Consider the following 25898-nt stretch of genomic DNA (forward strand, 5'->3'; position numbering starts at 1 on the left):
TGAAGACTCATGGGCAACAAAGCCCTGGAATAGCTCTATGCAGGGTGCTGCACTCCTGCTTGAGCACCAGTTGGCTGCTTCAACATGAAACCTTGTTCACAGACCTTCAAGAAAGGTTGCTTAGTGTTTTTACAGACCCCTCCATTTTTAGTTGTGTTATTTATGGGCTGTCCATTAACTTAGGGACAGTTAGCCCTAAACCACACACCCTCCATTCATCCCTCCAGAACAAGCCAGGCACAGCAGATGAGAGGGAGGCACCTCATGGTTCTCACTTTGCATCAGGCTGAAGTTAGTTCCTTCTTCCTGGTTCTTGGCAGTCTTCCTCTGTAGCCAGGCCCCAGGTCTGGGAGCTGGACTCCAGTGGGGTTAGGGACCTCTTCCCCTCCTGGTGCTACTGCTGCCAAGGGTGAGGCTGGCCTCTCTGCTTTATGGGGGAGGCTGAATGGACCCAGCTGGGCTGGGGGTGAGGTGGTACATGCCTGCCTCTCCTACCTGCCCCCCATCCTCCCCCTGTCTCCTGCCATGGCTGGAGCAAAGCTGAGCAGAGAGAGGGCAGATGCGGGCTGCCTTCTGTAGGCTTGGGGCTCTCTACCCTGCTGCCTTTGCCCCGGTAGCCCTGCGCCCTCTGCCAGCCCAGCAGTGGCGAGGTACAACTTGCTGCCCCCACTGCTGCCAGGCAGGCAGGGGGTGCTCAGCTGGCACGGAGCTCCCAAGGGAAAGGCAGTAAAGAGGAGAGCCCCAAGCCCACAGCAAGAAGCCTGCATCCACCCTGCACACAAAACTGGAGGGTCACATGCAGCCCCTGTGCGCAGTGGCAGGGAGCTGCTCCCCCCCCAGGCCCCTGGATGGGCCGCCCATGACTCTGTCCCATTCCCTGCCCCCAGGTCCCATGCACCACCCTGGCTGGGCAGCATTCCCAGCCCCAGTCCCTGCTCCACTCCCTCCCTCACCATGACGGCCTTGATCTGCCCCCCCCCCGCCCCCTTTTCCCTCCATATACCTATCTGCAGGGAGCTGCTCTCCATGCTGCCTGTCTGTTTTCCTGGCCCCATGCATGCATGCAGCTGTGCACATGCATGCAGTGCCTTCTGCGTCTTGTTCCTGGTCAGGAGCTGATCAGGGGCCCCTGGGCTCATGCCCCATGAGCCATAGATTTCATAGATTTGGATTTCATAGACATTAGGGCTGGAAGGGACCTCGGAAGATCATTGAGTCCAGCCCCCTGCCCCAGAGGCAGGAAGTCAGCAGGGATCATAGGATCCCAGCAAGATAAACATCCAGATGTCTTTTGAAGGCGTTCAGAGTAGGTGCTTGAACCACCTCCGGCGGCAGTCTATTCTAATCCTTGGGGGCTCGGACAGTAAAGAAGATCTTTCTTGTGTCCAGCTTGAAATGGTCATGGTGGAGTTTGTGACCATTCAGCCTTGTCATCCCTTGGGGCACTCTGGTGTACAGACGTTCCCCCAGATCCTGGTAAGCACCCCTGATGAACTTATAGGTGGCCACCAGATCATCCCTGATCCTGCACTTTTCCAGACGGAAAAGTCCCATGGCTTTCAGCCTCTCTTCATAAGGTCTGCTTTCCTGACCTCTGATCATGCACGTGGCTCTCCTCTGCACCCTCTCAAGCTTCTCTACATCCTTTTTAAATTGTGGAGCCCAAAGCTGGACACAGTACTCCAGCTGCGGCCTCACGAAGGCCAAGTACGACGGGAGGATGACGTCCTAGGATTTACTTGAGAAGCATCTGTGGATGCAAGCAAGCAATTTGCTTGCTTTACTAGCAGCAGTATCACATTGCAGGCTCATATTCATCTTGTGGTCAATCATGACCCCCAAGTCCCTTTCATCCATAGTGCTAGCCAGCATAGCACTGCCGAGCCTATAAGGATGTTGCAGGTTTTTCTTCCCAAGGTGGAAAACCTTGCATTTTTCAGTGTTAAACACCATCAGGTTCTCGTCCGCCCATTTGCTGAGCCTGTCCAGGTCAGCCTGGATTACCCTCCTGTCTTCTGGTGTGGATGCTTTACCCCAGAGTTTGGTGTCATCAGCAAACTTGGCCAGTCCGCTTCTGATACCAATGTCCATATCATTAATGAAGATGTTAAATAGTATAGGGCCAAGGACAGAGACCTGGGGGACCCCACTGGTCACAGGGCACCATGACGATTGACTTCCATCAACCACCACCCTCTGGGTCCTGCCACGGAGCCAATTGCCCAGCCAGCAGATCGTGGTGTGGCCGAGGCTGCAGTTAGCCAGTTTTACTAAGAGGTGATCATGGGATACCAGATCAAAGGATTTTTTAAAGTCAAGATATACAACATCAATCTCTTCTCCTTTGTCCAGGTGATAGGTCACCTGGTCGTAGAAGGAAATGAGATTGGTCAAGCAAGACCTACCTGCAACAAACCCATGCTGGGTATCCCTCAGGATGTTGCCATCAGCCAGTCTGTTAAGAATGGCCTCTTTGATAATCTTTTCTAAGACCTTCCCTGGGATAGAGGTCAGGTTGATGGACCTATAGTTTGCTGGATCCACATTCCTCCCTTTCTTGAAGATAGGCACCACATTGGCCTTCCAATCATTGGGCACTTCACCAGAGCACCAGGAGTTCTCAAAGATCCGTGCCAGGGGCTGGGCTATGATGCTAGCCAACTCCTTGAGTACCCTGGGGTATAAACTGTCAGGGCCGGCTGACTTGAAGGTGTCCAGCCTGTCAAGGTGTTCCTTCACAAGGTCAGCATTGATGGAGGGTAAGGAGTCTCCCTCACCCAGGCCTCTCTGCCCCATAGTGAGCAGGGGCGTCCCATGGGACTGATGAAAGATGGATGCAAAGTACCCATTTAGCAAGTTGACTTTTTCCTGGGCATCAGTTGTCAGTTGTCCCATCTGGTTTTGCAGGGGTCCAATGTTGCCCTTGCTTTTCCTCTGGCTCCCCACATATCTAAAAAAGGACTTTTTGTTGTTCTTGATATTTGTAGCTAGCTGGAGTTCCAACGCAGCCTTGGTTTTCCTGGTTTGTTTCCTGCAGGTCCGGACCAGCGCAGAGTATTCCTCCTTGGAATACTCCAGTCTTCCATCCTTTGTAGGTTTGTCTTTGTAGACGCAGGAGGTCTGCTAGTTCCCTGGAGAGCCAAGGGGGTTGCTATGCCCTTTTGCTGCCTTTTCTCCAAGATGAGATAGATTTTGCTTGTGCATCCAGGAGCGCTTCTTTGAGGAGCAGCCACTCGTCGTGAACTCCCCTCCCTTTGGGTTGTGGCCCTTTAGGGCCTCTCTCATGAGCCTCCTGAGCTTATCAAAGTCAGCTTTCCTGAAGTCGAGGACTTCCGTATTGCTGACTGACTTGCCAGCTTTACAGTGGATGGTGAAGGTGATCAGTTTGTGGTTGCTGTCACCCAGCTTCCCTTCGATCATTATGTTGCTGATTAGGTCGTCCCCCCGTTGCCAGAACCAGGTGGAGCAGCACTTTACCTCTCATCGGTCTGTAGACTTCTTGCATCAGATAGAGGTCATCCACGCATGAGAGAGAGCTTTGTGACCACTCGGATTTGGCCGAGCGCTCTTCCCATGAGATGTCTGGGTAGTTGAAGTCTCCCATGACAACCATGCGCTGGGAGTGTGCGGCCTCAGCCAATTCCCTGGTGAACTCCTGGTCAAGCTCTTGATTCTGGGTGGGAGGTCTGTGGTAGACTCCCACTATTGTGTTCCCTGCGCCATGTTCCCCATGGATTTTAACCCAGAGGGACTCCAGTCATCTACCCTGAACACCAATGTCAGCTTGCAGGGATGCGTAGCTTTCCTTGACAGAGAGAGCTACACCACCGCCCCTTTTGTCTACTCGATCTCTCCTGTACAGGGTATAGCCATCTATACCTGTGGTTCAGTCATGGGTGGAGTCCCACCAGGTCTCCGTTATCCCTATGACATCATAATTATTTGTGTTGAGCAGGAGGACAAGTTTCTCCTGTTTATTCCTCAAGCTCCTGGCATTTGTGTACAGGCAGGCAAGTGTCCCTTTGGGGGCCCTTGCCTTGCCTGCAGCTCACTCCAGGGCTGGGGCAGGGGTGGGCTCTCTTAAGCAGCTGGCTTTGCAAGAGTTGCTCAGCAGGCCAGCAGTGGCGGTAGTCCCCCCGTCCCCCAACGGGCTTAATTTAAAGTCTGGTGGAGCAGATCAGCCAGTCTAGCTGAGAAGAGCCTCCTCCCCAGCAGAGAGAGGTGGAGGCCGTCCCTTCCCAGCAGCTCACTGCATCTCTCACCAAAGAGTGGACTGTGGTCATGGAAGCCAAAGCTTCCCGATGACACCAGCACCGCAGTCTTTTCTTTACTACCTGGATCTTCCTCTCCCTTCTCAGCCCGTGGCCCGAGACTGGGAGGATCTATGAGAACACCAGCTGCACCCCCAGACCCTTTAGCCCTGCTCCCAAATCCCTGTAGCGCTTCATGACCCAGCTGGGAGCACTCCAAGCTGTGTCATTGGTGCCCACATGGATAAGGAGCATAGGGTAGTGGTCAGTGGGCTGGAGGAGCTTAGGGATCTTCTCCGCAATGTCTCAGATTCTGGCTCCCAGGAATCAGCAAATTTCCCAGGCTAAGGGGTCGGGGAGGTAAATTACCCCCTCAGTCCCCCTCAGGATGGAGTCTCCCTTGTGTTAATCCACCTCTGGTTCCTGGTTCCTGGTTCATTGTTTCTTATTCCCAGATTCTAGTTCCTTTTCTGAAGTTACTTGTTACACAATTACAGGTTTTTAATAATGAATTAGGTGTGTTAAAAAGTGACACTTAGCAAATTTGCAGATGTTTGCCTTGGCAGTGTCTGAGTAGCTCCAGACTGGGGGAGGGCAGAAGATATTAAAAGAAGAGACAGATGCTGGTGAGCCGACAGTCTCAGCACTTGGAGCTTGGGTGTGTGACACTGTTAACATGAAGGCTCTGATTTTTCTGGAGCTTTTTCTCCTGCTCCTGACTGCTCATGGGAAGATCTATGAAAGGTGCGAGCTGGCTGCAGCCATGAACAGGCTTGGGTTGGCTAACATTCGAGGATACACTTTAGGAGACTGTAAGTGTGCTGCCTTGTGATTTTAACATGGTTTATGGGTGGGAGGGCGATGTACCCTTTTCATAAATCCCAGGTAAGGTTATCTAGTCTCTCCCTCTCCCTTTCCCACTTAGCAGACCTAACTCAGTCTGGAAGCTTTTCCTTGTACCAGTCTAAAATACTAGTTCTCCCAATTCCACCCCACTCTCTGCTCTGCTCAGTCATTCCTTTCTATGCTTGGTATGTCTGAACCCTTCTCTCTTTCTGTTCTATTATGAGCCTTACTGTAGCAGGACTGATAGATGGTTCCATAGGAGTAATGAGGACACAGAATGCAGAGTGTGGCATGAGGCCATGGTGGGAGCCCTGTTAACAGTAGAAATACAACCAGCAGTGACTCGAAACCCTAATTTAGGATGTATGTGGTATAGAGAGTATCCTTAGAGAATGGGATGGAAAAGGAGCATCATTGGAGACACTAGGGTGGTAGAGAGCAACAAGTGAAGAAGACTTGGAGAAAGGAAGCAAAAAGAATGAAAGAACTGGGAGCCAGGGGGTGGGGAGAGAAGAACAAATTACAATGCAATGTGTTTGTACTCCAGGGAAGAGAAAGGCCTTTCTTCACTGATTATCAGTAGTGATGAGGAAACCATTAAGAAACCAGTTTTTAAGGGTGATATACATGTGTTCTTATACAGAAAAGTCAAATCTGCTGCTTGCCCATGCAGCTCCACACATCTCAAACCCAATAAATCCCTTCCTATAACCAAACTAATTCAGATTTATTCATGCAAAATGGATAAGAAATAGGAAAGTTAACCAACAGTAAAGAGGAGCTAAGTTCCCCATAAAGATTTCTCACCATATATCTCAATCAGTGATGTGCAATTATACTTTCATCCAATTTGCTTCCTTACCCCAAATCTTGTCCACTCCTTGTGCTCTGCCACCTTGTTTTCTCCAGTGAGGCTTCTTGTCCATCCCACTTTCTCTAATGATACTCTTTAAACTACACAAAATATACTTTATTATTGAAAAGACAGATTTGTGTAGACAGTCTCCTTCAGAGTATACCTTCGTACCTGTGGCAGTGGTACAGGAATAAGAGGAGGTCTCTTGGCTTTTGTTGACATGGGAGTATTGAGACATGGGAGTCCATCCCTAGAAGCAAAGCTGAACACTGGTGTTTCGACCTGGAACGCTGGAATGCCCTGGAGCACTGGGATTCCCCACTATTGACCCTGTCTGGTAAAAACAGGGGGGAATGCTCCACCTGACTATAATAAGCTTTGTGCCCATTAAGACAACACAGATAGATCCTGAATATAGTTTCAGTGATATAGGTCCCACACTCTTCATATGACATCCAAATATTTGGATGTCCAAATTATACATTGAAAGTGTGTTTTGTTACATTCCTATTTAATAAAATTATGAATTTGCTCAGAGGAGAAAACAAACAACATGTACACATTCTGTATCAATTATTTGCATAATATACAGAAGGGAGACAGGTATTTTTATCCAGGGATCAGCCTATAAAGTGAGAGGAGGTTTAATCAGGTAAATGTAGCAGTCTCTGTACTCATTTTTCTTTCAAATGGAACCTTGCCAGGGGTGTGTACAGCAAAATATGAGAGCAACTTTAACACAAATGCCATAAACTATAACTCCGGTGATGGAAGCACGGATTATGGGATTTTGCAAATCAACAGCCACTGGTGGTGCAAAGATGGCAAGACTCCAAGAGCCAAGAATGCATGCAGAATCCAGTGCTCAGGTGACGCTACGAAGGGCTTATTCCTCTCTTCTATACTGGGGTGGGCTCCCAGGATTGCAAATGTATATCTGAGGGACAGTTGTGGGGAATTAGCAACCCTTCCTTAAAGACAAAAGTAAAAGCCTTATTCTTCAGTCAAAAAGCAGGGGTAGCAATTTATGGTCATGCACTGGGGCATAAAAAGTAACATGCCTAAAGGACATTTTCTGTCAGGATTTGTGTTGGGGTTTTTTTAGGGTTTCTTTCTTTTTTAGACACTTCTGTCTTCCTTCTAGAGCAGCAGAGTTTACTTACCAGATACCCCCCCTCTTGAGCAGAGTTAACTTTGCTCTCAAGAGCATGAAATTCACCCATGTGCATAAGACCACTCTAGATGACAGTAGTAGTATAATGTCCTGACCTAACCTTGTGGCATTTTACAGATGACTAATGTTACTTTTATAAATCAATACTGTCCATTTGGAATCAAGTTCATTTAAAAAAACAGTTGAAAGGAGTTAGTGGTATTTCAGCCATCCCTTAGTGTTCCTATCTACTCTTGTAGTTTTCCAGTGATGTTTTTTATATCTTCTTTCCTGTGTTTCCATGTGAAAGACTTACGCAAGCAACACAGGAAAATAGCTGACTCTCTTTCCAACCCCAACAGTTCACAAGAGGGGGAGGTCACCCCTTGTTCACAAGACCAGTCCAGAGCTTTGGGTCAGGGACAGATTAATGAATAGGCAAACTAAGCATATGCCTAGGGCCCTAAGCTACAGGGGCCCCCAGTCCTTCCCTCTGCAGCAAAGGCGCCCCCCGGGCGGGCAGATAGCAACCCAGGGGCTGCCCCAGCTTGGAGTCAGCACCTGGCTCGATCCAACTCCTCCCTGAGTCTGCACACGTACATTTGTGGAGATGTGTGTGTGTGTGTAATATATATTTTAAGTAGGGGCCCACAACTTTGTTTGCCTAGGGCCCACTAAGTGGTTAATCCAGCTGTGCTTCTGGTCTCTTTTAATACCTTTTACTTGGACTCATTCAATACCTCTTCCAGCCAAAAAGCTGCCAAAAGCATAAGGTGGGGAAAAAGAGAACGTTTTTCCTCTCATTTCTTTCGTTTATAGTGAATCTTAGATGTCATGGTTCAGCCAACTAGCACTACAAGTTTCAGACAAGCATGCCTTTTTAAGTTAAGGGAATGCTGTCTTTTTATAATACTGGATAACAACTGCTTTGAAATAAGATAATTATCTAACAATCAACAAACAAATTCAAAACTGAGAGTAAAAGCAGGCCTTGCTATACTAGATCTGTGTTTTTGCTCAAAAACTAGACAGAGAGGAACTTCAAAATTATCGCACTGGAACAATCTATTGATCCAGTACCCTTTCACCAGTAAGTGTTTGGTACCATGTTTCAAAGGCATATGCAAAAAATCTTGCAGTAGTCAGCTATGGAATAATTGACCTGTGAGAGAACAGGGGATACTCACACAACGCATCCTCCCAGCTACGAGCTCGAGGTCTCCCAAAATAAAGTCTCCATGCTACAGCAGGAGCTTCCAGCGCACACCCGATCTGCTTTAACACCTTGCCAGGTGAAGCGGATTGGGGAATCGTACCGGCCAGAGCAATATCCGGGGCCGGGCAGGGAGAGCGAAATTGGAAGCCAGCAGGCAGAATGAAAGACAGCCACGTCCTGCCTGAGACTGAAACTTCAGGAACAAGGAAAAGACCAGCAGGCTTGAGGGCTCGGAGGAGCCCTCATCTAAGCAATGGAGAGAATAAAAGAAGAATGCAGGCACTCTCTCCCTCGGCTTAACATTTTGTTTCATTAATTAATCACCGGTGCTTTCTAATCAAGCCAGATATGCTGGCAATCAAGATAGAAGAACAGGAGCCGTGGGGTTTGTTACTGTCCCAGCCCGGTTCCCTCTGGTTTTGTTTTCTCTCTCCCTTAGGGAATATCAAGTTGCTCTCCTCCAGCATCTTATCAGCACTGAGCGTGGCAAGGATTTACTAGCAAGAAAGAGGAAGAAGCGGATGCTTCCCCTCAAGGTATGCCTTGCCCTGATTGACTGCCTCCAGAAACAAGCCGGGCATGGCAGCAATATAAGTAAAGAAGAGACCCGATCTGTCCCAACAGGGGAAGGCTCAGCCATCTGTGGGAACATAGACCAAATAAAAGGAGTTGGGTGGACCCCGACAAACTTGAAAAGGGACCCTGCTGGTCCAATAAATTTTCTTTTCAGTTCCTCAGTTCATTTGATGCCTTTCTTTTTCGCCAGCGTGGAGATCATAGTGAGAACCAGTAACCGGTGGCATCGGGCAGTGGCATCAGTCCTCCCTCTCTCCCCTTTCCTTTACATCGTCAAGAACCAGAAAACAAAAAAAGTCATGGCAGGCGGGAATAAGGGAGAGAGAGAGAGAGAGAGAGAGAGAGGGAGAGTCATCCTGAGCCAGCTATGCAGGGGGAAAAAGACCGGCGAACAGCTGTCAGGTGTGAAGACACACCTCTCTCCCCAGTAACTACCTGACAACCCATGAACTGAAGATGATTTTTGAGTGAGGACTAGATCATGCAACAAAGATGACTTTTGCTACCATTATTTGTTCTCTGGGGGCACATCTACACATGCTATTAATCTGCTGTAAGCTTACTGTACAGGAAACAAAGGCACAGTAAGCTTTCCCCGGGAACATATCTACGTTTGCCCTTTAGGAGCATATTTGCTCCCAATGTTAGCAGTTCTGTGCAGGGCTACTCTTGCCCTGCTCTGCCCCCTACAGCAGTCAGGCTGATAGGGGTGTAGGTCTGGGAAGCAGCTGTTCAGGGAAGAAGACAGTTACCCAATAACTGTACCAGATAAGCCAATCAGGGTGTGGGGTTAGGAAGCAGCTGCTTGGAAGGGGGGACAGTTTCCCAGACCTGTGCCCTGTTGGGTTGATTGTCCCCAGCTGCCTGGACTGACCTGGAACAATTTGTTCTCGGTCAACTGTCTACACATACGCTACAGTGCAGCAGCTACTGCATGGTTAATCTGTTATCTGTATCTATGGGTAGTAGCCAACTGCGCAGCAGACTAATTTACTGTGCAGTAAATGCTGTGCACGTGTAGACAATGATATTTTACTGCACTGTAGATTAGTCTACTGTGCAGTAAAATGGTTGTCATAGAAGCGCCATTTTCCTCCACTCAGTGTCTTTCTAGTCTGCTTAAAGTACACACCCTTCAGGGCAGAAACTGTCTGCTACTCTTCCTGGATGGTATGTAGCAAACAGGGCTCAATGTTCAGTTTGTTCTCAGACATTACTAAAATGAATATAATTCATAAATATGAGCTAATTTGAGGATCATTTTTAAGATTACTGAATCAAAAATGAAGGGGGAAACGTTGATTTTATATTCCTCCTGCCACTTTTCTTACTTTATTTATTCATTTTCTTAGAGTTCCTGAAGCCAGATATTACGGCAGCTATTAATTGTGCAAAGAGGATTGTCAGAGATCCACAGGGCATGAATGCATGCTATGTTTTCAAACATTGCTTTTCAACTTTTGCAAGAACAAGTGTTGCTTACAGTAATTGTCTTTGTATACTGGGGGGTTACTAATTAAAGAAAAAGAATGCAGTCCTGTTAGAGGTAAATTACTAGAGAAGCAACATGGAGATTTCAAAGATTGTGCTTGTATATTAATATGTGAATTCAGAACTTACAGAACTTACTTAGTTACTAGGAGTTACTGAGTAATTTACTGCGATAAATTAATGGACATGTAAATGGTCACAGTTATAACTACAAAATGCATCAAGACCATTTGAAACTTTAGCAGGGTAGACAAAAACTCATCTTTCTGCTCCACAAATCCCTTGCCCTTGAACTGAAGAAAAATCTCTCTTACTCACTACCAGTATAAGGCCTCAGGTACATTTTTATATGCAGTCCAGTTTTAATTCTGTTACACGCAGAGTAGTGATACTGTGATGAGTCTTTACCACCAGCTTTAAACATCAGTCCCTGTGCTTTGTGTAGGCTCAAAAGCCATGCGCTTACTGGCTTTGACTTCATTGACAAATTAAGAGTCAGACAGCACAATGTCCAGTCCAGTTCAGTCCAATCCAAGACTGCTCTTCCAATTTAGCTCTTCTGACAGTTCCTAGATCATCCCAACCCCTAGGTGCTCTCTTCCTCTAATCCAAGCTTTCTTCATTAGGATAACTCTGAAACTATCATCTTCTCTTATAATTCCCTCCTGACTTTTTATTGGAGACAAGTGTTTTAGGATCAACTTAAGCTGCTATCTCCAGGACAGTCGGTTGACTCCTTTCCGCCCAGGTTCAGTGCAGCACGAGTTCACTGCATCTGGCACACACACTTCTATTTGGATAACTCTAATTTTGGAGCAGCTGAGATACCTGCAGTCCAAATCCCAATGCAACAAATCTATAATCACCAAGAATTTCAAGACTGTGGTGATCCTACATGCCAGAGTCCCTTCATACTTCACAGTGGCACTGGGAATAGAACAAAAATACTTGTTCCATAGACATTTAGTTTGATTTCTTAAGCTAGAAGTGAGCAGTCATTACTACTTTTTAACAGAAGAGAACTTAAAGCAAAAACCAGTTTTTATTCCATCTAGTAGAGAGTAGTGATACAAAGAACTCAATCATCTTTAGTAGGATCAGTTGCTGATCTGGTAGCAGGGCGACGTTGGACTTTTATGGGGCAGCCTCTTAGGAGGGGTTGACAATCTCAACCTGTAGTTGACATACACAGCTCCAGAGTCCATCTGGCTTGTGATTTAAACAGTCTGTGTGCCATAGAGACCTAAAAAGCCAGGATTTGACTGGTGGCAAATGACTTGTTCTATTAGCTTACCCTCTGTATAAAGGACTTGCAAAAATTAAAAGAGTATTGAGTTTTTCTCCCCTGTGGGGTTTTGACTAAGTGTTGAGTTTGCCATTATTGTTTAGCATGATTTTCCCTTCCACAGGGTGGCCTGGACAAGGCACTGCAAAGGAAAAGATGTCTCCCAGTACCTCAAGGGCTGCAAACTGTAAAAAAGAGTTGGCGGCATAACTGAGCTCAGTTCCTTTTAAAAAAGCCAGCTTTTCACATAAACTGTCCTTCTCACTTGCTACACTTTCTATAATAAATAAGAAAAATATAAACAAACTCATAAGAAAGGACTGATTGGTAGAATACAAGTACTTTACTCTCTGCTGGCAAGACTCTGGATATTTCCCCATGACTGGCTGAAGAGACCTATTTTGTGTTCAACCCCCTACTAACACTCTGATTCTCTCTATCATCTGTATGCATCATATTTCAGTGAAGTTCTGCTTCAGTTCTGTTTTGCTAATCAATACTAATATGCTATGTCATCTTGTTTGAAGGCCTAAATTCATTAATCAATAAAATTGCTCAATTTGCATATGGCTTTGTGACTTACTGGTAACTATGTACAAGAGATTGAAGAGATACCGAGATAGCACAACATAAAAAAGAGTGCAAGAACAAAACTTCATTAGTGAGCCCTAGATGCTGTCTTTCTTGAGCATCTGACACTTCTATCTAGCTTTGGTTGGCAATTGTACACTCATTTATAAATATCACAAAAGCACAATTTGAGGGACGTTAAAAGTTATGACTATAAAGTAAATATTTTAATATAATTTCTCACACTGTTTATAAAACCCACATATTTAAAAGCCAGGGAATTAACAGACTTCATATGCCTTATACTGCCTGCATAAGACATGTATACACTAGTCCAGGGGGTACTTGAGAAGGCCCTAGGGGATACACGCAGGCAGGTGGGGATGGAGCGCTACCATGCACCATCCCACGCTGCCATGCAGGCACCACCCACCCAGCTAGATGCGGGGGAAGGTGGATGCCGCCGCTCTGTGTTTGGCCATATGCCACCACCTGCATCTGGCCGCCAGGGATACACTGATCCAAAAAGGCTGAAAACCCCTGCATTAGTCCTTATTTCACAAAGTACTTATCATGTGAGTAGTTCCACTGAAGTCAGTGGGGAAGCAGACAACTGCATTGCACTCAATTTCTGAATGGTACTACTGGGGTTTGTTAGCACTTGGCACAGATTAACTTCCTAGTCGAGCAAGGACACAAGAGGCAAGAAAAGTAGGGGGGCTGCATTATTAGATGCCCCACTCCTCTTCTTTGCTGTGCCAAGTGGCTCAGAACACTGTCCCAACTTTTACTCTTCATTTGTTTTCTATGTTTAATACTGTATATACTCAGCTACAAGACTAGGTTTTTTTCCCCCAGTCATCATGGGAGGAAAAAGCCCCTCATCATACATGTGCATATGAGGAAACCTCATTAAATACATTGGCAGCATTTTAATGATAGACAAAAGCAGCATGTGCTCAGAATGGAAACCAACTATGAAGTTGATTTGATTAAATGCTGCCAACAGTGAGCATGACTATTAAACACATGGTTCATATTGGACAAATGTGCTGATGGGAACCTACCACAAGAAATAGATTTCTGCTATCCATCTGAACAAGATATAAGATAGTGCTCATTAAGTTCAGTCCCTCTCGGCACTGCCCCTCAACGCCACTACACAGAAATAATTTCAACTTCCTCTTCACTCCCACAGCTGAGCTGCACTTTTCTTTTTTATCTCCATTGATTCCTGTTTCTTCATCAGCCTGAAATATCTGGCAAGCATCACCAAAAAGTTCAAAAAAGCCACCCAAAATCCCTCTGTCAACCTCTCTCTCAGCCTGTTGCATATGGCTAGTGCAGCCTCACACTCCATGAGGGGAAGCTGGACCACATTGAGCCTATGCTTCAGCTGCATACAAATTTTTAGAGCATCCCAGAACTCATGACAAGAACACCTGGTTCCATTCATGAATGCGAGGGCTATTTAGCACATTAATCCTTTATAGAGGGGTATCTGGAATACACACATATACTGATATGGGTGACTGGTGCCTCCTAGGTCTGGTGGGGCACCCGATCACTGGGCTGGGGGGGCCCGGCAGCTGATTGCTGAAACTGGAACTGCCACTGGGGGACCGCTGGGACTCTGTCAGGGGGGGCGTGTACCCCTCCTACGCATCACCTATGTATACTGAGCAGGCCTGAGTTGTGGGGTCATTGTGGCTTGAAATGCTGTTGACTGCTGGGGCCCAGCCCAATGAACCACATGTTAAATCAAGGGCCTTTTGGCTTTGGATTAATATCATGCATAGCTCTCAGGCTTCCCCTCTGACTTCCTCCTTTGACTTTTTGGATAGGAGCAACTGAGACTAGGGTGCATCTGAGTTTCAAGGCCTCCAGTTTGGTGGCTTGCACATAGGATACCTGCCATGAATTTGGGAGTATCTGAAGCCCCAGGCTGAAGAGTCTTAGAGGTAGGATATTTGCCAGTGGTAGCACCACACAGACTTGAACAATTGAGCTCGGCTCAGTCGATAGAATTTGGAACTGATTTGGATGATTTGGCCTGAGAAACACACACACACACAAAAAGTTTGTACTATAACTTCTGGGCCAGGGCCCCCTGAGTGGATCAGGGGGAGGACTAATCAGCTTACTTTGTCCGGGTAAAGAAGACCAGGAGGGAGGCCATGACCAGCTTGGTGGTCATAGCCAGGGTGAGCCACCGGTCAAATAAAGAGATACTGGATATGGCAGCAACTTTCTACAGAGAACAGTACACAATATACCCAGAAGACCCACGGACCATACAGGACTGCTTGCCAGAACTCATCTGGATCCTCCAGGGGAGATATGAGGGCCAGAAACTGATGGAGGAGTGGACACTGGTAGAGACCACCAAGACTCCACAGCTCCACAGAAAAAGAACCCAGCACTCACTGAATGCTGCAGTGGCCATTGGGGCTTCTGGGGGCTTGTGACAGAGCCCCCCATGCAGCGTGGGGCAGGTGAGGGAAATGGGGACTGCTTCCCCCCTCCTGGCAGGAGCCGGTGAGTGCTGGGCTTTTTTTTAAAGAGCCAGGAGCTAGGGCCAGGTGGGGCAGCCATTGATGAAGCTGAGAGAGTGGGCAGGGGATGGGACCTGTCCAATTCAGAGATTCAGCCAGTTCGGTAGCAGCCAAATCTCCGAATCAGATTCAGCTGAATCTATTCAAGACAGTGATTCAAATCACCAAATTGAATCACTGTCCCTTGAATCAGCCGAATTCAAAGCGAATACTAGCCGCTTTGCACAGGCCTGCTGCCTAGCACTGGGCTAGCTCAGGGACCTGTGTACCTTGCAGGTCCCCATCCCCTGTAAGTGGGTAAAGATCCTTGGGGCAGAGTTCAGCCCAGAGCTAAGAGGCCAGAAAGTGTAAGGGAAGACCAAGGTCAAACAGAGACTTGGGACTATGGAACATGAGCCACCTGTCAATGTGGGGGATATGCAGCACTCATGAAGGTGTTGTTGCTGCCAATCCTTCTGTACACCATGCTGGTCTTCCCCCACTCAGAGCAAATCACCCATAGAGTGCAGAGGACCATGTGCATCTTTTTCTGGGGCTCCAAATGGAAGAAAGTTGTGATGACCATACTGTACAAGATGGAACATACCAGGGGCTGAGGTATGCTGCCCATCCTGCTGTTGTTTTGGGTCATGTACATGAGCCAGATTAACAAACTTGTAGCCAGAGCAGAATCCAAAATGGCTGGCTTTCTGCGATATTTTGCAGGGCATCTACTGTAATGCTGGGGGTGTACATACCTCCCAACTCACACCCATGTTACAAAGTCTTGGAGAACTTCTGGAACAAGTACAAGTTACATAATGAGAACCTAGCAACCCTGAAAAACCACCATAAGATGCAGGCAGGTGATTAGGGCAAGGCATAGACTGTCATCCAGGGATGTACTACCTGGTGACAGCTGCCAGACCATGTGGGAATGTATTTTCCACAAGGACCTGCAGAACAAACACAGGGACTTGAACTGACAGGTAGCCCAGCAGGTACCCCTCCCCCCCCCCCCCCCCACACACTCTGCAGGCACTTATTTATTTATTTAGTGAATGGAAATCCAGAAAACCAAGCAATAGATTCCTCATTAGCTGAGTTCAAAGCTATTAATCCACCTCTTAGTTTGTAGAGGGGACACTCCTTGGCGATATGCGGCATTTTTTGTATCTCTCCACAAGTGCAGGGACCTTGGCCTGCAAGCACTGAAACACAGAGAGGGGCAGAGAGGATCACCAGCTTGCCCCAGACAAAGAAGCACACGGAAGGAGGATACAATTGACCACCTTCTTTGGGGATGCTGGATACCACAGAGATGTGGAGGAGAGCAGTCGCATTCATCAGGATGGTGACAGGGATCAAGACCTTGACCAGAGTGGCAGTGCTGTTTGGACACCTGACCAAGCAGCAAGGGACCCCAACAGCCTGATTCAACAAGTTCACCTCCTGCTTCAGGAACACCCTGTGGAAGACCAGGAACCTACTCATGTACAAGAAAACAAACCTCCCAGTTGAGGACTGCATTACAATGGAAGTGAGGTTGGCTTCAGGTATACTACAGGAAGAGGAAAGAAGACTGTTGCAGGGCACTGTTTGTGCCTGCCCCTTTAAGGGCCTGAAGCCAGCAGCTGGCAGGTGTCTGATGAGGGCAGCCATTTTGGATTCAGGGCTACCCATATAAACAGGACATTTCGCTGTTAGAAGTCCAGGCAACAACATCGCCTGGCCAGATGGCTGCTGGTATCATCTGGAGGTAAGGGAGGAGCTGTAGGGGATGGTTTAGAAGGCTCCTGGACCTGGGCATGACCTAAAACTGCACCCTGCTGGAAGTGGGTGGCCTGGTGGGGGTCTCAGTGGTGCGGGAACCCCCAGGAAATGCCAGGCCAGTTACCAACCCGGTGAAAGGAGGTTCAGGGTGCCTTAACCCCAGCTCCCACCTTTGGGTGGGTCAGGTAACAATGGAGGTAGAGGGGGCCAGGCATGGGTATGGCTGCCTGAGCCCACCTGATGAGGGAAGCCCTGAGACCCCGAGTAGAGGGGGCGCTGTGGAGCCCCAAATAGAGGGGGAAAAGAACTAGAGGGCTGAGAGCGCAGTACACATACAGACCCTGAGTGTTACCTTGCAAGGGGCCCGAGTGTGCTTAGACCCAGTCGGGTAATTGGCTGGCCACTACCCTGGTGAGGGCCACAGGAGGGGCCCAACAGATTCATAGATTCATAGATGTTAGGGTTGGAAGGGACCTCAATAGATCATCGAGTCCGACCCCCTGCATAGGCAGGAAAGAGTGCTGGGTTTAGATGACCCCAGCTAGATGCCTATCTAACCTCCTCTTGAAGACTCCCAGGGTAGGGGAGAGCCTCTGGCTTCTTTACTATTCATTCTATCCAGGAAGAGCACACATCAACTGCAGATGCTTCCTCAGCCTGACAGAGGGTTTTTAAATCTGAAAGCTTGCTAAGAAAATGTTTTCCAACTATTTAGTTGGTCTAATGAAAGATATCAGATTCACCCAAAGAACCTTGGCAGACTAGCCAGTCATTCTCAGTCTGTATTTGTGCATGGACTGGTCTATCCTAACTGCAGGACTCTGCTTCTGTCCTACTCTCATTGTAATGTGTCAAAAATCCAATGTCTATATTTCGTCCATGATTTTTTAGTCCATGACCTCACATCCAGCCTCCTCTGATCTGTTCACTGCTGTTCCTGGCAGTATCATTGGTGCCTACATGGACAAGCAGGAAGGGGTAGTGATCAGAGGGATGGAGGAGCTCTGGCAGTCCTTCTGTAACTTCCTCAATACAGGTTTCAGGTACATGTCCCAAGACCCCACATCCAGAAAAAAACCTCATGCTTTTGGTCTTGCCCTGTGCCCCCTTTTTCAATCACCACCACTTTTCTGTTTCTTCTTGGTGCAGTGTTCTTAGATCCCCATGCCTGGGGTCCTGTACTGTCTGCTCTCTAGACTGCTTAGTCCTCTGCATCTTGCTGCTGATGTCCTCAGCTCTGTGCTTTCCTTATCTGTTCCATACCAGAGTGCTTAATAGCACTTGCTGACTTGAACCTGCTCTTTTTGAATTCTGGGAATTCTTCTTCTAGCAGTCACATGTTGCCACATGTCTCCTTTTCCCTTTGGCCACTCCAGTGGTAATGTCTCATGACACCTATTCAAGAAGCCTTCATTGTCCTTGGTAGCCTGTGGCATTGATACCTGCACTTCCAACCCTTCATTCTGTTCCTCCAAGATAGATGCCAATTTATACTTAATACAGATGAAATAGTCTTGAGCCTCTGGTTGGAACATGAACATGGGACTTCTCGCACAGGTTAGACCTGCTGACTCAGTGTCCTTTTATGCCTTCTTTAATCCCTGGACAATGCCTAGGCTGTTAAAAACTGAAGAAAGAAAAAGAAGAAAAGAGGGAGACCCCTCTTCTCCTGCCCCCCTTCCAGTTCACCCTGACACACACAAACGGACACACCTGTGCACCCACATGCAAACATATACAGAGCCTCCTAATCCTTGGCTCCCTCCTGCCATGACCGGCCAAGCAAACAAACTCCCCCTCTGTTGCTCTCCTACTGGTTATTGTGCTAGTTTTTGTCCTTTATCATTATTCTCTGAGAGTTCATTCTGGAGTGTAGTGGCTGTTTAGTTTTACCCACATAGTTTCCATGAAGGCATTTAGTGCATTGGATGAGATATATCTCATTCTGTAGTCATCGCATATAATATCCATGGATTCTGATTGTGGTGTATACAGTAGTCAGAGTAGAGATATGTTGCAAAATCAGATCACAACATATTGCACAAATTATCCATTTCATCCTCACCCACAGCACTTGCTGTTTAGGCAGGGTTCCTCTTTCGTTTTTTGTTGTTCAGTGGGGAGTTTGCTTCTAATGATGATTTGGGTGAGGGTTGAAAGCTGTTTGAAAGCAAAGAGTGGGGAGGGGTTTGAAGCGGGGTGGGGAAATGAGGGGCTGCAGACTGGCAAGACTTCCCACGTGTTTTGGGAAATACCCAGAATATTTTGGTGGTCAATATCTACGTAGCTCCAGATTGGAGAAGGGCAGAAGATATTAAAAGAAGAGACAGATGCTGGTGAGCTGACAGTCTTACCACTTGGAGCTTGGGTGTATGACACTGTTAACATGAAGGCTCTGATTTTTCTGGAGTTTTTTTTCCTGCCCCTGGCCGCTCATGGGAAGATCTATGAAAGGTGCGAGCTGGCTGCAGCCATGAACAGGCTTGGGCTGGCTAACATTCCAGGATACTCTTTGGGAGACTGTAAGTGTGCTGCCTTGTGATTTTAACATGGTTTATAAGGTGGGAGGGTGATGTACCCTTTTCATAAATCCCAGGTAAGGTTATCTAGTCTCTCCCTCTCCCTTCCCCACTTAGCAGACCTAACTCAGTCTGGAAGCTTTTCCCTATACCAGTCTAAATGACTAGTTCTCCCAATTCCACCCCACCCTTCACACTCACCCTCTGTTCATCCCTCAGTCATTCCTTTCTATCCTTGGTGTGTTTGAACCCTTCTCACTTTCTGCTCTATTATGAGCCTTACTGTAGCAGGACTGAAAGACGGTTCCATAGGAGTAAACAGGACACCGAATGCAGAGAGTGGCATGAGGCCATGGTGGGAGCCCTGTTAATAGTAGAAGTACAACCAGCATTGGCTCAAAATCCTCATTTAGAATATGTGTGGTATAAAGAGTATCATTAGAGAATGTGGGATGGAGAAGGAGGTTCATTGGAGACACTAGGTTTGTAGAGAGCAAGAAATGAAGAATATTTGGAGAAAGGAAGCAAAAAGCACCAAAGAGCTGGGGGCATGGTGGGAGGTGGAGGGGAGGAGAACAAATCAAATGGCATTCACAATGAGTTTGGGCTCCATAAAAGAGAAGGTCCTTTCTTCACTCCTTATCAGCAGTGATAAGGAAACCATTAAGAAATCAGTTTTTAAAGGTAATAGATACGTGTTCTGATACAGAATTCAAAGAGTTAAACTTGCTTGTTGTCCATACAGCTCTGCACATCTCAAACCAAAAAGTACTCCTTATAACCAAACTAATTTAGATATATTCATGCTAAATGGTGAAGGAATTATTGACCCTGTCTGATGAAAACAGGGGGGGAGGGATGTTCCATCTAAGTATAATAAGCTTTGTGCCCATTAAGACAACACAGATAGATCCCAAATATAGTTTCAATGATATAGGTCCTACACTCTTCATATGACATCCATATATTTGGATGTCTAAATTATAAAATGTTTTTTCTTACATTCCTATTTAATAAGATTATTAATTTGATCAGAGGAGAGAACAAACAACACATGTACACATTCAGTATCAATTATTTGCATAATATACGGAGAGGAGACAGATATTTTTATCCAGGAATTGGCTGCATAAATTGGGAGGAGGTTTAATAAGGTAAATGTAGCAGTCTTTTTACTCATTTTTCTTTCAAATGGAACCTTACCAGGGGTGTGTACAGCAAGATATGAGAGCAACTATAACACAAGTGCAATGAACTATAACCCTGGTGACAGAAGCACAGATTATGGGATTTTGCAAATCAACAGCCGCTGGTGGTGCAATGATGGCAAGACTCCAAGAGCCAAGAATGTATGCAGAATCCAGTGCACAGGTGACGCTATGAAGGGCTTATTCCTCTCTTCTATATTGCGGTGGTCCCCCAGGGTTGCAAATGTATAACTGAGGGACAGTTGTGGAAACCTAGCAGCCCTCCCTTAAACACAAAACTAAAACCTTTATTCTTCAGTCAAAAGGGAGGCATGACAATTTATGGTCATGCACTGGGGCATAAAAAGGAGCACTCCTCAAGGATGTTTTCTATCAGGATTTGTGTTCAGTTTTTTTAGACTTTCTTTTAAGTTTCTTTATTAAAAAACATTTGTGCCTCCCCTCCAGAGCAGCAGGGTTTTACTTACCAGGTAGCACTGGCTTGAGCAGAGTTAACTTTGCTTTCACGAGGGTGAAATTCACTTGTCCACAGTAGTCTACTGAGCATTAAGCATTAAGCACAAAAAGTGTGTAATCGCGCTAATGCACAGTAAGGCAGCTTACTGTGCATTTATTTAGTACTTGATTATACAAGTACTAAATTTGATTCACAGTGGGCACTGTGCCTTAATGAACATGTAGACACGTCCAGTTATGGAATAGTTGACCCATAAACTGAAGAGGATTTTGGAATTAGGACTAGATTATACAACAAAGATGACATTTGCTACCATTATTCGTTCTCTGGAGGCATGTCTTCACATACTATTAATGCACTGTAAGCTGACTGCTCAGTAAAATAAGGTACAGTTAGCTTTCCCCAGGGGTGCATATACACGTGTGCCTGTTGGGAGCATATTTGCTCACAATGGGAATACTTCAGTGCAGAACTACTCTTGCCCTGCTTGTCTCCTACAGCAGCCAGGCAGAACTCCAGGGTCCCCCAGGTGCCATCCCCAGGCTAGCAAATGGCACAAGGGTCAGGTCTTGGCTCTGGAAGATGTCCCACCTCCAGGACAGCTGCCTCCCAGAACTGCACACCAATCGGCCAATCGAGATTTGGGGCTGGGAAGCAGCTGCTCAGGGGAAGGGACAGTTTCCCAGCACAATGCCCTGATCAGCTGATTGTCCCCTGCTGCTTGGGCTGACTGGGAACTATTTGCTCCCGGTCAACTGTCTACACATGTGCTACTGTGTAGTTAATCTACTACTAGTATCTATAGGTGGTAGCCATCTGTGCAGTAGACTAATTTACTGCACAGTAAAAGCTGTGCATGTGTAGACAGTGATGCTTTACTGCACAGTATATTAGTGTGCTGCACAGTAAAGGGTCTTATGTAGATGCACCCTGTGTGTGTTATACCCTTTTTCTCTATGTAGTGTCTGTCTCATCTATTTAAATTACAAGCCCTTCCGGGCAAAAACTGTCTGCTACTCTTTCTGTATGGTCTATGGCATAATGGGGCTCAATGTTCAATTTGTCCTCAGACACTACTATAATAAACATAATTAACCAATATGAGCTAATTTGAGGATTATTTTTTAAGATTACTGAATCAAAAATGATGGGAAAATGTTGATTTTTTTTATTTATTTATTTATTTTTTTTTTATTATTTCTTCCTGCCACTGTTCTTATTTTGTATACTTGTTTTCTTAGAGTTACTGCAACCAGATATTACAGTAGCTGTTAACTGTGCAAAGAGGATTGTCAGAGATCCACAGGGCATGAGCGCATGGTATGTTTTCAATTGTTGCAAGAACAACAGTTGCTTACAGTGATTGTCTTTGTACAATACAGGGCGGGGGTTGCCAATTAAAAGAATAAGATCTGGTTAAGGGCAAGTTGGTAGAGAAACAACATGCAGATTTCAAAGATCTCAATGCTTATACTTTAACATTTGAATTCAGAACTTACACAGTTACTAAGAGTCAATATTGTAATAGATTAATGGGTGTGTAAGTGGTCACAGTTGTAACTACAACATACATCAAGACCATTTGAAACTTTAGCAGGGTAGAGAAAAACTCATCTTTCTGTTCCAAAAATCCCTAGTCCACAGAAAGAAGAAAAATCTTTTAGTCACTAGCAGTATAAGGCCTCAGGCTCATTTTTATGTGCAGTCCAGTTATAATTTTGTTACACATAGGGTAGTGATACTGTGATGAGTCTTTACCACCAGCTTCAAACATCAGTCCCAGTGCTGGTGTTCAAAAGCCACTTCCTGGGTTTGACTTCATTGACAAAGTAAGGGTCAGACAGCACGATGTCTAGTCCAATTCAGTCTAATCCAAGCCTGTTCTTTCGACTTAGCTCTTCTGACAGTTCCTAGATCATCCCACCCAACTAGGTGCTCTCTCCCTCCAATTCAAACTCTCTCTGTTAGGTTAACCCTGAAACTAGCATCCTCCCTTATAATTCCCTCCTGACATTTTATTGGAGACAAGTGTTCTAGGCTCAACTTCAGCTGCTATCTCCAGGACAGTCAGTTGACTCCTTCTGCCCAGGTTCAGTGCAGTGTGTGTCCACTGAATCTCAGATATGCACACTTCTATTTAGATAACTAATTTTGATGCATCTGAGATTCCTGCAGTTCAAATTCCAATGCAACAAATCTATAATCATCAAGAATTTCAAGGCTGTTGTGATCCTACATGCCAGAATCTCTTCATAATTCATGGTGGCATTGGGGATAAAGCAAAAATATTTGTTCCATAGAAGTTTAGCCTGACTTCTTGAGCTAAAAGTGAACAGCCATTGCTACTTTTTAACAGTAAAGAACTTAAAATACAAACAATTTTTATTCCATCCAATAGAGAGTAGTGATACAAAGAACCCAATTTTCTTTAGTATGAAGAGCTGCTGGTCAGTGAGCAGGCAACCTTGGACAACTGTGGTACAGTCTTTTCGGAGCTGTTGATAATCTCAACCTGTAGTTGACATGCACAGCTCCGAAGTCCAACTGGCTTGTGGTGATTTAAGCAGGCTGTGTTCGATAGAGACCTGAAAAGCCAGGATTTGACTGGTGGCAAATGAGTTGTTCTATTAGTTTAGCCCTCGGCAGAACAGCACCTGCATAAATTAAGGTTATTAAGTTTTTCTCCCCTGGGGGCTTTTGACTAAGTGCTGAGTTTGCCATTATCAGTTAACATTATTTTTCCTTCCACAGGGTAGCATGGAGGAACCACTGCAAGGGAACAGATGTCTCCCGGTTCATCAGGGACTGCAAACTGTGGGGGAAAAAAAAAGAGTTAGGGGTATAACTGAGTTCAATTATTCAAATAGGCAGCTTTTCACATAAATAAGATGCTCCCTCTCATTTGTTTCCCCTTCTATAATAAAGTAAATAAGCAAAATAAAATCAAACTGATGAGAAAAGCTTTAAGATAATTTGGACTGATTGGCAGAATGCAAGTACTTTACTCTCTGCTGGGAAGACTGTGACTATTTCCACATGACCAGTTGAAGAGACCTATTTTGTGTTCAACACTCTGATTCTCTCTGTCATCTGCACACATCATTTTTCAGCGAAATTCTGCTTCAATATTGTTTTGCTAACCAGTACCAATATATGTCTTCCTCTTTGATAGCTTAAATTCATTAATCAATAAAATTGCTTAATTTGCATATGGTTTTATGACTCATTGTTAAATATGCACGAGAGATTGAAGAGATTCTGAGACAGCACAATATAATAAAGAGCTCAAGAACAGCACTTCATTGGTGAGTCTTAGATGCCATCTTTCTTGAGCATCTGGCAGTTTTATCTAACTTTGGTAGGCAGTTGTACACTCAGTTAGAAATATCACAAAAAAAACAACTGAGGGATGTTAAAACTTATGACGGTGAAGTAAATATATGAATATTATTTTTCACACCATTTATGAAACCCATACATTTAAAAACTAGAGAATGAACAGACTTCATATGCTTTATACTGCCTACATAATACATGTATGCATTAGTCCTTATTTCACAAGTACTTATCATGTGAGTAGTTCCACTGAAGTCAAGGGGGGAGCAGACAAGACTGCATTGCACTTTTGCAGTCAATCCTCATTTTCCAAATGGTCCTGCTGGGGTTTGGTAGCACCTGGTAGAGTTTAACTTCCTAGTGGACCTATGACATAAGAGGCAAGAGAAGCGGAGGACTGTATTATTAACAGGGATCCTGGTTGTCAATGATAAAAAATGACAAATTCTCTGATAAAAATAAAATGAAAGGCCCCCCACAATCCCCACCCCCAGCCCTGCTGGTGCCCCTCACTCCCCTCCCACAGCCCCCTGGCCCTGCACGTGCCCCTCACTCCTCTCCCATAGCCCCCCTCAGCCTTGCTGGTGCCCCTCATCCCCTCACCCACAGCCCCTGCTCCCCCAGCCCTGCTGGAGGGGGAGCCCCAACTGCCAGGGCTATGGGGCCAGGGCCCTGGGTCCACAGCCCTCTGCAGGCAGGAGGCAGTGGCTGCTGCAGCAGAGGGAAGCCTAGCTCCCAACCTGCTGCGGGCTTGGGCAGGGGGTGGGGCCCTCTCCCAGGGGCTGCACGCACTCCCAGAGAGCAAGGGGGCTTATGCCCCCCAGATCTGTGCACAAAGCAGGGGTGGACTGCCCACTGTGGGCTCAGACTCCTGTCTTGTTGCCCTCCCCGAGGGTCTTTGCAGCCCAGAGGGTATAACCTGGCACTACAGGGCAGATTGGGGCTGCACAGGAAAGGTGCTTGCTGCTGCGAGTTTCACACTACCGTGGTAGTGCATCCCCTGCAAGCATGGCTGCAGCAGAGGCAATGGCACAGGGTTGTGCCCCTCACTGCTGCCAGGCAGGCAGGGGGCACCTTGCCAAGGCAGTGCAGAGCTCACAGTGGCAAGCAGCTCTCCTGTGCGGCTCCACTCTGCTCTGCAGCACTGGGTCACACCTGCCAGTGCGGAGGCCCCGGGGGAAGGCAGCAGGGTGGGGAACCCAAGCCCGCAGCAGGCAGCCTGCCCCACCCCCAGCCCACATACAGGTCTGGGGGGCATAGACCCTTCCCCTCCTGTCCCAGGAGTGCACAGCAACAAGGAATAGCCCCCCTGAGATGAGCTGCCTGCAGCCCTGTCCCACTCCCCGCCAAAGCCCTGAGTCCACGCATTGTGGCCCCAAGCTCCACACACTACCCAGCTGGGCAGCAGTCTCAGCCCCAGCCCCATCCCAAGCCCTGCCCAAATCCCTCCCTCCCTCCCTAAGGGGGCCTCATCCCCACCCCCACCCCACCCCACCCCATGTACCTGGTTGAGCTGCTCTCTAGGCACACGTGCACATGGCACCCCCTGACTGACCACCCTCCTCCCTCTCCCTTCCAGCCCCTTGCAAGGTGGAACTCCGCCAGCTTGCAGGGAGCTCATTGCAAAACTGCAAAACATGCTCAGTAATGGAAACCAACACCAAAGTTAATTAAATGTCACCAACACTGAGCACGATCATAAAACATATGGCCCATATTGGACAAACATGCTAATGGGAACATCCCACAAAAAAACAGGACAAGATACGTGGTAGTGCCCATTAAGCACAGACCCCTTCAGCACTGCCCCTCAGAGCCATTACACTGA

General features: G+C 46.6%; 1 protein-coding gene across 1 annotated transcript in view; it reads left to right on the plus strand.

Annotated features, from left to right (window-relative positions):
* Positions 1-23943, plus strand: part of LOC102560694 (lysozyme C) — a 45053-nt gene extending 21110 nt beyond the window's left edge. The window contains exons 3-5 of the mRNA XM_059726079.1: positions 20276-20440; positions 21976-22054; positions 23486-23943. Coding sequence (XP_059582062.1) covers positions 20276-20440; positions 21976-22054; positions 23486-23579 — 338 coding nt within the window. The 3' untranslated portion in view covers positions 23580-23943. The remainder of the gene's footprint in view (positions 1-20275; positions 20441-21975; positions 22055-23485) is intronic.
* The last annotated feature ends 1955 nt before the right edge of the window (positions 23944-25898 follow it).

The sequence above is a fragment of the Alligator mississippiensis genome, chromosome 4, assembly GCF_030867095.1.
Source record: "Alligator mississippiensis isolate rAllMis1 chromosome 4, rAllMis1, whole genome shotgun sequence".
Classification (NCBI taxonomy): domain Eukaryota; kingdom Metazoa; phylum Chordata; order Crocodylia; family Alligatoridae; genus Alligator; species Alligator mississippiensis.